The 15,967-nt window shown below is 44.2% G+C and overlaps 1 protein-coding gene across 3 annotated transcripts in view; it reads right to left on the bottom strand.

Annotated features, from left to right (window-relative positions):
• The window catches only part of Zfp64 (ZFP64 zinc finger protein), an 88,371-nt gene that overhangs the window by 49,842 nt on the left and 22,562 nt on the right, over positions 1–15,967 (bottom strand). The window contains exon 6 of one of the 3 annotated variants that reach the window (XM_004636025.2): positions 8,669–11,127. The exons of the other annotated variants lie outside the window; for them this stretch is intronic. Within the exon in view, the coding sequence (XP_004636082.1) occupies positions 9,842–11,127 (1,286 nt within the window). The 3' untranslated portion in view covers positions 8,669–9,841. Of the gene's footprint in view, positions 1–8,668; positions 11,128–15,967 lie in introns of those variants that run through there. 3 annotated transcript variants of the gene reach the window in all.

Raw genomic sequence — 15,967 nt, 5'->3', positions numbered from 1 at the left:
AAAAATTTTTTAAAAAAGCTTTTTTTAAAAAAAGCACATATTAGGTCTGGGGAGATGGCTCAGTGGAACAAATGCTTCCCTGGCAAGTGCAAGGGTCTGAGTTCAATGCCCGGTTCTTCCAAACAAACAAACGAACAAACCACCAAAAAACAAAACAAAAAAACACACATATTTTATAGTTCACATTCTGATGACCAAAAGTCATCAACATCAGAAACCAAAAACCAATTATCAGTTTGCAAACTGTTATATTTGAAAAACAAGGAAAATTACCTTTATTTAATCCCTGGATTCCATACCTTCCTAACCAACCAGCCAGCCAGCTAGCCAACCAGCCAGCCAACCAACCAACCAACCAACCAACCCTATAACTGAAATAAGAAAGAAAGTATCTAGAAATTCAGGAAAAGGAGACTTCATATAAAAACTTATAGAGACATGGATTTGAGGAAAATCTGAAAGAGTCTGAAGTAGGCACACAAGATTACAGGTATTTTACAGTTTCACACCCTCTGTTAGCTATTCTGTAGGCTTTGTGCCTTTTATTTACTTACTTACTCTGAGGGTGTTGAGGATTGAATCCAGGGCCTCAAAGCTACTGGGGTAGGGAGGTGGTGTACCACTGAACTACGCTCCTAACCTCGTGGTCTGCCCCATTTTACAACTGTGTATGTTATAGCAATATGTAATATTGCAAATAACTTGCCCAATAGACTACCAACATATTTTGTTTGGTGGGAAGAATTGATTATTTCCCTGGAGATACTCACTGTTTTTTTTTTTTTTTCTTCCTCGAATGCCTTCAGGGCACTTTTGGCCAGCGGGAGAGTTGTGAGGTTCGAACTCCAGCAACCTGAGGCTGACAGCTTTGTGGAAGCAGCCACTTAAAGGCCTGAGCTAGAGCCAGGACCCCGATACTCACTGGTTTTACATCTATTTGCAAATTCATCCCAGGGGCCCTGTTTGTCTAAATGTGCATGTGTTGAATTTTCCCTTGAAATTGCTGTGATACTTCACCATTTCTCTTAAAAATAATGAATGTGACACACATTCTTTTTACAGTTGTATGATAGCCATGATTGAAATTAAAAATCATCTTTTAATGTAGGTGCAGACATAATGGAATGCACACACTTTTAAATGTCCGTTATTGAAGAAGAGATAAGTGAACTTGAGGCAAAAAATGAAAATGATGGAATAAACTAAAAGAAAAGCAGAAAGACTCATTAAAGATAACAGGTGAATCTGAAAGAAATAAAATAGAAGGGGACAGACAAAAAATAAGGAAAAGCAAAAGACTTACTTTCACTTTAATACAAATGACAAGCCCTGGGCAGATCAAATAGAATACTAAATATACAAAAAATTCACACACACACATATATGTAATATATATGTTATATGTATTATATATGTACATATAACATTATGTATATTAGGAATTGATAGTAGTTGATAAACCAAAAAATACTAAAAAGATATTAAAGTGATTTAAGAGAATGTTAAATGGAGAAAAGTTTTAAAATTTAAAGCAAAATGAAAAAATTTTTCTTTTCAAAATATAAAGCACCAAAATCAATCCTAATTACCACTGGGGTAAATCACCCAACCAGAACTGTAATTACTGGAAAAGCTGGGAAGTTTATTTCTGGTGTGCACCACGGTGAATTTATTTTCACACTAGCACAACGCCAAATAAACAATAGCACAAAAAGAAAACTAGCACTTAGCTTCATATATGCCTGATACTGTAAAAATTTCAAATAAAACCTATGAAAATGGGGCCAGAGAGATAGCTCAGGGGTCTAACGTGCCTGCTTAGGCAAGCTTAGGTAAGCACAGGGACCGCGGTTCGATCCCCTGTACCACGTGCTGTGCCGGCCCCATCCCCAGGGTGGGCTGAGCCAGTGTCACACACACACACACACACACACACACACACACACACACAACCTATGCAAATGGAAGGCAGCAGTGTATTGGAGGAATAATCTAGCGTGACCAAGCAAATTTGTTCCAGGAATGCAAGGTGAATCAGTATCATGCCATGTTCTCTACTAATTGATTATATTAACATTTTGAACAACAACAACAAAAAAACATATTGAAGTGCAAGCCCCAAATATGTATGTTGGAAAATATTGAAAAGGTATTTGACAAAACCCAGCAACCTACTTGGATAAAAACTCCTAGGTGAAGCTTGAAGAGAAGAAAATGACCCAAGAGGTATAAAAACTAGTGCTCAAAGGAAACCTTATATAAAGTTGGGAATTCCAAAGCCCATTAAAATGAGGGACACAACGAGGACGCCAGTGGTATTAACACTGTCTGGAAGTTCTGGCTAATGTAACAGGACAAGAAACAAATCAGTAGTAAAAATATTTGTGAAGGAAGAGCTATACCAACCTGGAGCTGGGGTGACTATATCATCTAATTACTACAAGGCTTATTATCGGAGCCCCCAAAGCTATAATATCTAGCATCAATTTTTGCTAAGAAAGACATATATATATCAAAACAGTACTTCTTCTGTTTTCTTTTTTTATGTATTTAGTAGAGGCTCTACAGGGTCTTACTATGTAGATCAGACTTGTAGTGATCCTCCTGTTTTCAGCCTTCCAAGCACTGCGATTACAGGTGTGCGCCTCCATGCTGGGTCTCACTTGCCCTCTCAGCGTGCTACAGAGGTAGGGCCAGCATGGGAGGCCACAGATTGAACCCCGGCTGCTGCGCTCTGCTGCAGCGGGGGCTTTAGTCCACTGGGCTACCAGCCCCCAAATAGTACTTCTTTGTGCTTTCAAAAAATTATTTTTTAAAATAGAAAAAATCCTCATAATAAAGGTTCATAGAGGAACAGATGATGTATAAATAAAGCTGGACATAATTTTACTGAGTAATCTTTACAAGAGTAATTGAAAACAGGTTTTTGGGTGGATGCTCGTTATAACAGCCACGATTTTCATATGTGCTTACTAACAGTGATGCAATTCCAAAATCCTCAAGACATTTTTTGGGAGGAGGAAGGGATAGATTGGTATCAGATCAAGCGACTTTGTTTGGAAGAGTGAATATATAAGAAGATCTACAAGAAAATCTTGTAAGGATTAATATATAAGAAGATTGCTAAGAAAATTCTGGGAAAGACATCGAAAGGGGCGCTGACAGTGTCCACCTGACACTGACGCCACCAAATGTTTGATGTTCGCAAGCCAGAGACATAAAGAGCCACAGTATGAAGTAGAGATTCCAGAACAGATTCATGTACATTTGGGAGCTTTACATAAAAAGTAAATTAGTTTTTTTTTTTGGTACTGGGGATTGAACTCAGGCCCTTGCACTTGCCAGGCAAGTGCTCATTCTACAGAGCTATCTCCCCGGCCCAAAAAGTGAAATTAGGATTTTATTGAGGACCATATTTTATTTAATAAATGGAAGGGCACAGTGGGCAGCCAAACCCAAAGATTAAAAAAAAAGGGAGGGGTCAGTAAGATAGCGCAGTAGTCTAAAGAGCCTGCTTAGGCAAGCTTAGGGACTGTGGTTCCATCTCCGGCACCACATGCAGTGCCAACCCCACCCCCACGGTGGGCTGAGCTGGACACACACACACACACACAGACACAGAACAAAAAAGAATAAGAAAAAAGTAAAAAGAAAATCAATTTTGACTGCACTGTGGTACAGTCAAAACAAACTAAACACAAACCAAAAACAAACTAGCAAAAACTATAAAACAAAGCTACTACGATAAAACTGCATGGTATTGCTCCCTCCTTCCCCCGGAAACAAAACTGACCCAAGAATCAATGGAACAGATTAGAAGATGCAAACACAATCCCAGACATTCAACCATTTTATCTTCCACATTCATTGGAAGAAAGCCTTTTTAATAAATGGTGCTGGAAAAACTCTGCACATGCCAATGATTAAAATTAGACCCATGTCTTTCACCATACACTAAATTAAAATCAAAATAGATCCAAGACCTAAGTATTAAAACAGAAACATTAAATCTACTGGAAGGCAGAGAAAGTAGAACTCTTGAAGATACTGGTGTAGGCAAAGACTTTAATGAATATGGCCCTGATTGTACAGGAGCAATCACAAAGAATCGACAACTGGGATCTCCTCTCATTCAAAAGCTTTAGCACAGCAAGCGAAACCACCAACAGAGTGAAGAGAAAACCCACAGAGGGGAGAAACACTTACCAGCTGTTCCTCAGACAAAGGATTACTACCAAGAATATATAAAGAACTCAAAAAGTCAGACCCCCTCAAATTTAAAGACCCAATCTTTAAATGGGCATCTGAGGGCTGGTGAGATAGCTCAGTGGACTAAGTGCTTGCTTAGGGTTAGATCCCTGGCACTCATGCCATGTTGGCCCTGTCCCTGGGCACACTCAGTAGTAATGGAGTCAGGGTGTGGTGGCGCATGCCTGTAATCCCAGCACTAGGGAGGCAGAAAACAGGATGATCACTATGAGTCCAAGCTGCATAGTGAGACTCTGCACACACACACACACACACACACACACACACACACGAAAAAGAATAGTAAAGAAAAAAAAAGGTCATCTGAGATCAAGACAGGTTTTGCAGATGCAGATGAAGAAATGCAAACAGCAAATAAATATGTGAAAAAAGGGTCACCATTGCTGTTCACGGGAGAGACGCAAACTAAAACAAGGCTGATTCCATGTCCCCCCAGAAAGAGTGGCTATTACCCAAAAACCAGCCAATAACAAAGCTGGCAGGGCTGTGAGGAAAGAGAAACCCTTCTCCACTGCTAGTAGGAGTGCAGCTTGGTGCAACTGTGTGGCAGTCAGTGTGGAGGTTCCTCAAAAAACTGGGACTAGAGGTTCCATTAGACCCAGCTACTCCCCTTCTTGGTAGCTTCCATAAAGACTTAAAAACATCATACCAAAGAGATATATGCATTCCCACGTTTATAGTGGTACCCCTTGTAATAGCTAAATCTTGGAAACAGCTTAAATGCTTATCAACTGGTGAATGGATAAAGTTTTTTTCAAAAATACAGTGGAGTACTACTCTGCCATAAAGAAGGACACATTAGAGCTTGAGACATTTCTAGGGAGATGAACGCACATTGTGACTGCCCTCAAGTAAAATAAATTGGGCACGCGCAGAAACACAGCGTTGCTCCTGTGGTGTGAGAAACCAAAAGCGTAAATAAGGATCAAAATGCACAATAGGCACTGGAAAAGAGGAAGAAAGTGTTCAGATGGAGAGGGGAACAAAGGAGGGGGGAGAGGAAAAAGAAAGAAGGAAAAAGTAGAAAAAAGAGAGGAAAGAAAGTAGAAACAAAGCATTTATAAAGGGAGAGGGGAGAAGGAGTTAGACGGAGGGGGAGGGGAGTAGGAAAAAAGAGAATCAAGTTATGCCAGGCACAAATTCCCTCTGATGAATGTGATTATTATGTGTAAGTAGAACGTGCCAATAAAATCTGATTGAACATTGAAGAAACACTATTCAAGAAAAACCTCCTATTAGAGCTCAGGGAAAGGAGACGCTTTCTTAGAAAACCCAAGTGGTACAAATGAAGACATAACACACCCAGCCTCACTACAAGGTGGTCGTCTTGTGTTTACGTCACAAAGACAGTTAAAAAATAAGTTTCAGGAGGGGAGAAAGCTGAGCAGCGTGTGACAGGCACAGGGCGCGTGCTCCCACCGCCACTGCCCCAACAATTGCTTTTCATCTTACGCCGGAAAGAACAGTCATCCACAAGAAATCAGATAATCAGGTCTGGGGAGATGGCTCCGTAGAATAAATGCTTGCCTGGTAAGCGCAAGGGCCTGAGTTCAATCCCCAGTTCTGGGGAAAAAAAAAGAAAAGAAAAAAAGAAAAGAAAAAAGAAATCAGATGACAGCACATGCTGGCACAGCTGTGGTGACATGTGACATGTGGTGACACTGCAAACATGTAGCTATAAATAAATATAAGCATTTATTTATGAATATTTAATATAAATTAAATATAAAATAAAAAGCCCAGATGACCATGTAACTTGGGAGACTGTTAGTGAGACCGTTCATGGTGCAGGTCCCCTACAGCTAGGACAACCGCTCTCAGAACCACTCTGAATCTGCACAAGTACAAACTAGAGAAACTCATGTTTAGGAATATAAGCTCCAGATAAAGGAAGAAATCAAATCTGAGGAATTATGTGGGATGCTTACTGTAGCTTTGGAATGGCAAAAACCAAACCAAAGCAAACCAAAGCAAACCAAAGCACCTGAACATCCACAAATAGGAAGATGGTGGATAAGGCAGAGACTATCCGCATTGCTACACTTGGCTGAAAAAAAAAACAAAGGTTGTTCTGACGCACAAGACTGTCAATGAATGGAATAAAAAAAAAAAAGCAAGTGGCAGAGAAGGGTACACAATATGATACAATTATCATATAAACAGAAAACCCCTATTTCTTCGCTAACTTTCTACACATGTTCATATGGATACAGCGAGCTGAACGTTACTTATGGTGGGTGAGGTAAAGTTAGGGCAGTGCTGAAGGTCATTGGCTTAGTTTTTGTACAAAATTGCATATATTTTACTGTAAAGATTATTGTGCTATTGCAGTTTGTTAAAAAAAAAAGGAAGACAAAACGCCAACCACCCATACATATAGATATAAGATAAGAGAGCTGCTAGGTAGAGGTATAAAGATATAAGAAGAAATGTAGACCATAAAAAGAAAACACTGTGTTCAGCTCACTCCCATTGTTATAACTAACAGAAAACATATATATGTAAGTATAGAAAAAGATTGGGAAGAAGTTCCATGAAAATATTTACAGTGTTTAGATCTGGACAGTAAAGTTATTTGTAACTTCAATTTTTCTTAATGATATTCTACATTTCATTGTTCTCATCTTGAATACAAATTACATTTATAATTAGTAAAAATCTTCTTAATAGTTGAAGAAAGGGGCATTCTGGGAGAAAAGTACAAATAAATCAAAAGTAAGAGTAGAAACCAGGAGCTGGTGAGATGGCTCAGTGGTCTAAAGCACCTACTTACAACAAGCCTAGCAAAGCACAGGGACCGCGGTTCAATCCCCCAGCACCACATGCCAGCCAGCCCCGCCCCCTGGTGGGCTGAGCTGGCCACACACACAAAAATAAATAAATTAAAAAAAAAAAGAGTAAAAACCAGATATGATAATACACATTGTTGGCCACCATGGTGGCCTATCCCTGTAATTCCCGAACCTGGGAGGTGGAGGCAGGAGGGTTGCTATAAGTCTGTCAGCCTGGACTATGTAGAGTTCAAGGCCAGCCTGAACTGAATAGCGAGACTCTGTCTCAAATAGCTTGTACATACATGTCCCCTGAAAGCCTAATGCTGTCATATGTAGGGCTTTTCAGAGGTGGCCAGATCTTGGGAGCGAGAATGTGGATTCAAGGTGGTATTTGATAACTAAATGAGTCCACTGATTGGTTTAGCCTAGTTTTGAGTATGCTGATGGGATGGCCCACCTGGGGTGTAACCAATGGGCTTGTAGCTGGGATGGGGTAAGAGGGAAAGGAAGGCTTGTTGCTGCTTCCTGCCTACCCTGCCAGGGACTGTCTCTCCGTCTCTCCTCTGTGATGCCCTTCTGTCATGGCCCCCTGGCTTGGAACCAGTCAACTATGAGCTGAAACCTCTAGAAGTTGTAGGTTGAAGTAAAGCTTTCTTCCTTTAACTCATGAGTGTCAGATATTTTCTCTCAGCAGTGACAGAAATAACTGAGACGCAAGGTAGCCACTTAAAATGCAATAGCTGCATATTTTCTAAATAGGCTCAAGCAAAGCAGGAGTTCCTCCTCCCCATCCTGGGAGGGAGACATTCCTAGACATTCCTTGGATTCCTGAGCTGCAGATATAGTACCCAACCACACATATACTGATTTTACTTATATAAACAAACTTACAGTAAAGTTTAATTTATAAATTAGGCACAGTAAGATTGGTCACTGTAAAGAATAACATATGGCAATTACAGCAACATCCTATAGTAAAGTTATGCAAAACTTATTTCTGGAATTTTCCACTTAATGTATTATGGGCTGCAGTTGACTATGGGTAACTAAAATCAAAACCATGAATGGGGGGGCACGACTATGTCATTCCAGAGTGATTAAATTATTGAAAGTTACTAACATTGTACACCGAAGGATTGTTTGCTTCTTATCAAAAATACGGAGTTAGTAACTCCATATTTCCATTCTTTTTCTTTTTGTATTTTAGGGAAAGGTCTACAGGGTGTTTAGGGTCTCACTACTAGATTGGACTCGTAGTTATCCACCTGTTTACAGCCCCCCCAAGAGCTGGGATTACAGGTGCGCGCCACCATGCCCAGTCTCAATTGCCATCTCAACACACCCCGGGGGCAGGGCCGGCACAGCAGGCCCGGGGATCGAACCCCCGTCCCCTGCACCTGCTTGCAGGTGCTTTAATCCGCTGAGCCATTTGGTTGGCCCATATTTCCATTTTTGATACCAAAGGAATTGCTGCAAAGGGAACACAGCAAGTGATGAGAACTGTTCAATTCCTAGGACTGGCAAGAAAGAGTGAAGGGAGAGGGCAAGAGAGGAAACCGCTGTAACTTGAGCCTGTCGCCTAAGGATAGAGTCTCCTACATCGCATTGTTTTGTTTTTCTCTGTCCTGTTATTTACCAAACAGAAGCCATCCCTAGTCATATAAAAGCGAGATGATCCGCATGACAAGTTTGGTTAGATAACTTTGTACATTATGGAAGAACAGCAGTGACAACTCTGGAAAAACGAACAGCAGAACGGTCTAAGCGCACTTCTTTCAAAACGGTGATCACCCTTCCTTGTAAATCTTTTTTAGGGCCAGAAATCAGAGCTCTTACAATCTGTTACACTGTATGGGTGATCCTGTGTTGCTCTCTGGCGCCACCTTCTGACACAACAGCATTTCACTTGAAAATACAGTAACAGTTTCGACTTTTTTCCCCTGCCAATACAGTCTATGTTTTGGAAAATGGAATGTGCTTTTCCAAATCACTTAATTGGACCCTGGATCTGCACAAATATTAACACCCCCAAAATTGGTTTCCTAGAAAATCTTAGTTGCATCTAAAGAGAACTATCTTGGGATCATCTGTCCTAAGTTTCAAATAAACTTAGTTGTACAGATTGCTTTAAGTACTGCATACCGCAGAGGTCAGATGCTCATGTAATATTTATGGGAGGACCAAACAGCCCTGCTGCTTCACATTCTGTTTAATTGTATAAGGATTCACAGCCCCAGCCCCAAATCACTGCTTGAGTGTGAAGAAACATTAACATTCAGTCTACTTTAACCAAGAATCAATTTATTAGGAAAACCATTGTGCTCCTTCGCACGAAGTATTTTTTCTTTCAAGTATCCATGTAACATTATGTAGAAAATGGGGCTTCAAGCCAGCAGGTTTATTTGTCTCTATGTAGAACACACATTACCCCAGACTGCGGGGTGTTTCAGAGCAGAGCCAGGGAGGGTCTAGGAGGTGACATTACCGCACCAGCTGAATGCGAAGGGCCAGAACCTTTGATAGAGCTGGGAACAAACAAATGTATTCCCTACTTAACGCATTGAACTCCAACTCCTCCTGTGTAGGATCCCATCCTAGCTAGCATGCTGATTCAGAGGTGGTCTAAGAGTTTTACAGTGTTTAAAAAATTACAGTAAGCAGTAGAAAATACAATTTATTCCGGTGTCGGCGGTGGTGGGGGTCACGATTCAGGGAAGACTCATGAGCGAATCTCTTCCCGAATTCTGCTCGTTCTCTCGTTCCATCCCTCTCTTCCTTCCCTACTAGGTGTCTAGTTTTTAATCTGGTATGGAATCGGCCGGACAGAGCAAGGCCGGGTGCGCGGCCGCCTGGATGATGGAATAAGGCTGTTTGGGCAGCTCCTGCTGCGACGACGACGAGGAGAATATAGGTGGGGCGGCGGCGGCCACCGCGATGCCCTGCCCCCCATCGCTCACCACCGTCACTTCGGCGGCCCCCTCCTGGATGAGAGCGTTCAGGCCTTCGAAGTCCGCGCACGCGATGCCTGAGCTGGCGATGAAAGTCTGGCTGCCCGCGCCCTCCGGGGGCCTGGCGGCGGCCGCGGGGATCAGAGTCTGGTGCAGCGTGGCTCCGTCGGCGGGTTCGTGCGTGGTCAGCAGCACGGCCGGCTGGCCCACGGCGCCCGCCTCGCTCGGGCACCCCGAGGGCGGAGGGGGCGCGATCAGGCTGACCTGGCGCAGGATCTGCAGCCGGCTGTTGCCGGGCAGCTCCTCGGGGCTCTGCGCCACCAGGGCGGGTGGGACGATGTTGACGGCGGCGGCGGCCGCCTGCACGATGGTGTTCGCCTGGGGCACTTGATGCCCGACGATGATTTTGACCCTCCCCTCGCTGAACTGGGGCACCGCGCTGGGCTGGAGGGGCACCTGGAGGTGCCCCACGGCGAGGGCCGTGGCGGGCTGCTTGCTCGGGTCGATCTGAAACTGCAGCACGGTCACATCCGGGTTCTTACTCTCGTGGTACTCACTGTGCTGCCTCTTGTGGCTGCGGAGCGAATCCTCCCGCATGAACGAGGCGTCGCAGATGTCGCAGTGAAACGTCTTCTTGGCGTCCAGCTTGGCCACCTGGCGGCTGCTCTGCCTGCCCGCGTCCTTCTTCGCTAGCGCCTCGGCCGTGGCCATGTCCGCGTGGAACTTCTTCATGTGCTTGCTCAGGTTACTGGGCTGCTTCGTGTCGAAGCTGCAGTAGCTGCACTTGAAGGGGCGCTCGGGGCCGTGGATGCGCTCGTGGACGCGCAGCGCCGCCTTGCTGGCGCACGAGTAGCTGCACTCGGAGCACTTCTCCGGATGCTCGGACTGATGCACACGGCTGTGCTTCCGCAGGGTGGCCTTGCTGTCACCCAGGAAGTCGCAGTGGGGACACTTGAAGTTGTTGCCGCTGTGCTTGATGCGGATGTGCGACTTGAGGTTCCCCTTCATGGTGCAGCGGACATTGCAGAACTCGCACTTGAAAGGTTTCTCCCCCGAGTGCACGCGCATGTGCCTTTTCAAGTCCGAGCTGATTTTGAACTTGGCGCTACAGAGCCAGCACTGGAAGGGGGCGTCCCCTGTCAACACAAGGTGAGTTTCCATAAGAACAGGCAGGCAACAAGCACAGCGGATCCCCCCGAAGCACACACCAGAAAATTTCTTACAAGCAGGCGAGGGGCAGGGGTGACCTCCTAACTGCGGCTCCCAGCAGCCCCGGGAGAGGGTGGGGGAGGGGAAAGGCTTCCTTTCTTCCCTGGAGCCTAAACCACCCCGTCCTTTTGAAACCCAGAAGGAAAGACAGACAGACAGACAGACAGAGAGAGAGAGAGAGAGAGAGAGAGAGAGAGAGAGAGAGAGAGAGAGGAGTGGGGGAGAGGGAAAACATTTATACAATGGTCCCAGGTAAGAGTTGCAACTACACTGTCACATTCTTTGAAAACTCATGCTATCGTTCATAAAGCTAAGGCGGCCACTTTGCTAGCCAGCGCTTCACCGTTGCGTAACTTTGCATAATCCGCTGATTTTGATTGAGTTACAAATTGCAACAGCCTCAACAGCACGTTTCCAAATGGGTCAGCTTCCCGCAGCGCTTGAAACGCCAGCTTATGTTTCATGCAGATTTTTATTAATAGAGACGTGTTTATTGCGCAAAATTTATTTCTCCCATATTGCCAGCTGCGTTCTTTACTTGTGAAGTTACAGAATCCAGCTGCTTGATTTTTTTTTTTTTTAAACAGACTCCTAATTTGCTGAAACAGGGAGCAGGCGAAGTGAAACTGCAAACATGTGAACGGGCACGATATTCCGAATTTATTTACTCAGTGAAAGCCAAGTCCAAGTTATGTAAGGCACTGATAATTCAAGCAAATTGGTGACCTCCCACCAATTTCAATATTGTTTAAGCAAGTGAAATTACAAACAGCTAACAATCTTCGGTGGCTTCTAGGGTGGCAGGCACTTTATGTGAGCAGCTGTCTTATTTGATGTAGCCAACATCCTCAGGTTGTGAGCGCTGTTATTAGCAGTCCCACACTGGGACACGGAGGAAGCTGGTGAGGTCCCAAGAGACTACACATCTCGCCCATGGTCATTTAGGAGTGTGTGGCAGGACCTGGATTCCAAAGTGGGTTCATTCTGAGCCCAAACACTCAACAAACTGGGATTTGTGTTCCAGCTTTTTTTTTTTTTGGGAGGGTGGTGGTGCTGGGAATCAAACCCAGGGCCTCGTGTTTGCAAGGCAAGAGCTCTACCATGGAGCCGTATCTCCAGCCCTGTGTTCCAGCTTTTTGGCATACAGCTTATAAAACCATAATAAGCTATTTAATAAATTCAGTTAGAGGTGGTGGGGAGCAGTTCAACGTGCTTCTAGAAAATCCCATGCAAAGCCTAGTTTTATAAATAAAGGTTTATTGGAACATAACCATGTCCATATTTTATAGTGCAATGGCAGACAGGAACTGCTGTGACAGGCACTGCATCATGGCTTTCCAAAGCCTAAGATACTTGCTATCTGGCTGTTTTCAGAGAAAGTTGGCTTTTCCTGCCTTAGAAAATTGTTAACCCTTTTTAATGCCATCACCTCCCGTTGGCAGGTTAGTGAAGCCCACAGAAACCCTTCTAAGAATAATCTTTTAAATGCACAAAATCAACTAAGACAATAGCAAAAAAGGAATTCGAAAGAAACCAATTATATTCAATTAGTTATTAAAATATGGAAAGAAAAATTTGTGCTATGACAATATGTGTATTTTTTTAATGTACTGAACCAGCAGGATCTAGTAATGGGTCTATAGTAACTTCTAAATAGAGAAGAATGTTAAAAATACTTTAATCCAGCTGCAGCAACAGGTATGAAAACTCTGACTTCTACTGTGACGGGTTCCCATCACCATTATCAAGTGGTTGCCCATGTTTGCCATCGGAGGACATGCCAAGTACTGGCACAGGTTGTAAAGCTAAAGATATAATTTTTTCCCCTTACCTCCTAACTGTTACCTGCGAATTTCTGCAAAGAGAGGTGTCCAGGATACCAGAGGAAGAACTCTTGTTCAGGCTGTTCTACTAGATTTTTTGCCTATGTTACAGTGACATTTCACTCTCGCTCTTCTCTTCCTTTCCTTGTTTCTTTCTTGTCATCAGCAGAAGTCAAATCCAGGAAAGCCAAATCTCACAGTGAAGCCACAGAGCCTAAGGACACTTTCTGACATTACAGCAAAGGCTCTAAATCCTTTCATCATCCTGCATATTTTTCTTTAACCATGACTTTATTTCTTAAGGGAGACCTCTCGGTCCAACAATCCTGCTGAACTCTCAGCTCTTCACACGCTAATGACAGTGCTTCTTCCTAGGGACTGCCCCATCTGCACAGTGTCCGGCCCACAGTGGGGCATGACGAGTGGTACTGAGTGAATACGGGACTAATATGTTAAGCTGACAGATTTTTGTGAGTTTAGACTGCTACTGAAATGACTTGTCGTTTGTAGTACAGCAAGTCAATGGAAAGGCAAGAGCAAAACCCTGCTGATTTAAAATTTTAGAAGTATCGTGGATTATAGGGTTACAAAAGAGAAGATGAATAGTCCACAGGGGCAATGCATAAATGGTACACATCTAAATTTTTAGAAGTCATACTTCTTCTAGGCCAACTTAAAAATGGTACTATAAGTTCATCCTCATGTGTCAACCACCCAAGGTCAGCTTCTCTAACGTAGGTGGGAGAGACTTCTGAAGGAAATTAGTTGGGCATCAGACATCCTGATGTCTTCACTGGTAGCAGATCACATAAATGTCCCCAAGGTTCCTACCTCCCTCCCCCAGGTGGCTGTGGCCTCCGCTGCACAGGTAATCATCACGCTCTCCCAACAAGGGAGTGTGACACGGCATGGCACACACTAGGCTCCCACGAGGCACTGGATTTGGCCCAAGGGAGTAGGTAGATGGGACGCAAGGAATGGCTTGGAATGGCCTTGCCGTTGCTGCTTGCATACCTGCCTGTGCTTTGGCACTGCAATGAGGGCCATCCTAGCCTAGCCCACTGGTTCCAGGAGAAAAATGACAGACAACTGTTGTATGTTAGTGGACAACCTGGCCCTGGCCGGCAGATTCTCAGATTTGCCAATTCAGCTACAGAGAGCTGGCCAAATAGCTCGGTGGATTGAAGCACCTGGAAGCAGGCACAAGGGCTGGGAGTTCAATCCCCCAGGCCTGCAGTGCTGGCCTTAACCCTGGGTCGCACTGAAATGGCAACTGAGCCTGGGCGTGGTGGCATGCACCTGTAATCCCAGCTCTTGGGAGGCTGTACATAGGCGGATCACTATGAGTCCAATCTATTAATGAGACCCTGAACACCCTGTAGACCCTTCCCTAAAATGCAAAAAAAAAAAAAAAAAAAAAAAAAAAAAAAAAAAAAAAAAAAAAAAAAAAAAAAAAAAAAAAAAAAAAAAAAAAAAACCAAAACAAAAAAACCCCAAAAACCCCAACAACAACAACAAAAAAATCAGCCATCCCCAGCAGTGATCCACTTAGGTAATCCCCAGCTGCTCCTCAACACGTGAATGGAAAAAGCACGCTGTTGTGTCTACAGAGGCCCCATGGGGTTTTCATGACTCCAGCATCACTGTGACAAGTGTGATGCAGACACGGGTATCCAGGAATGGGCGCTGCCCAAGTGGGGAACCAAAATATGGCGGTGAGTTGCAGGAGGAAGTGGAACAAATGGCAATTCGTATTGATCAGCAAACATCAAATGGCAGGTATTTGCTAAAACTGGGAAGATAAAAGATTTAGTAACTTGGTCACTTAAAAGACGATTTGATAAGGTGGCAACTTAGGGGGCAAAAAATGAGTTTGGGATTTGGGTAAAGACATATATCCTGGGCAGAACAGTGGAAGTATTTTAGAAGCTGTATATGACCAGGGACCCGTAAGAAAGAAAACCTTGAAAGAGAATTGGCCACTTTTCACATAGAATTTAGAGAGAAGAGAGAAAGACAAAGATTGGCTGGATACAGTTTTGCATTTCAGGCCAGTGAATCTGGCCGTATTCCTCAAAGTCATCTCTGGCCAGTGCTTTAAAACAAGACAAAGCCTGCCAGTGAAGAGCCTGCCCAGGGCACTGGCCTGAGACTGAAGACCAAGTAAAAAAGAGAAGTCTGAGGGTAAGACTCAGTTAAAATCTTCCAAGGAATTATTAGGTGCCAAGTGGATCCCCTTAGCCGGAAAAGAGGCCTCCGGGGACCCGCAGAATGTTATATGAAGAAAGCACCTACACGTGAGTTTACAAAGAGTAGCAGTGCTCCAAAAGAACGGTGTGGCTTTTGGCACACAGATAAGTTCTACCAGCGGCAAGACAGTCACTAGCTTAGACTCTAATGCAGAAAACTCCCCAGTTTCAGGAGGCAGCGAGCAGGCTGAGAAAGTTGCTCTGAAGCACATTTTCCAGTCCTCAGAAATGGTGAGAGGAGGTGATGGAGAGTGTGTCAGCATCAAGGAGCAGGGAACAATCCCAAAGCCTAGCAAAGGAACTTGCCCTGTCACCCGTGGGGGACGGGAGCCTGAGATCCTCTGGGGTGGCAACTGCCAGAGCCTTCCACTCTTCTGCTTCCAAACATCAGGGCTATTGGAATGATCTCAACTCTGTTTCAGCAGTGCATGTTGGGGACCAGGGTTCTTGTCTTCTTACTCTGCTTCTAAATAGAGTAGCCCTACCCTGATGTGATGGAGGTCACACAATCCCAGGTCTACGGCTAGATGAAATCTGGGGGGTCTTGGGGACAGTGCGCCTGCATTTGAACTGTCAGGAAGATGTGCACGATGGTGGGCTTTTGCAGAAGTGGCCCCCATTCTTCAGCCTCCTGGTGTTCCTCACCTTTGCCATGTATCCTTGTGGAGACCTCTCAGTGTGGGCGAGCTCAATCC

The sequence above is a fragment of the Octodon degus genome, unplaced genomic scaffold, assembly GCF_000260255.1.
Source record: "Octodon degus isolate 3935 unplaced genomic scaffold, OctDeg1.0 scaffold00077, whole genome shotgun sequence".
NCBI lineage: Eukaryota > Metazoa > Chordata > Mammalia > Rodentia > Octodontidae > Octodon > Octodon degus.
This window is presented reverse-complemented; position numbering and strand designations above follow the sequence as displayed.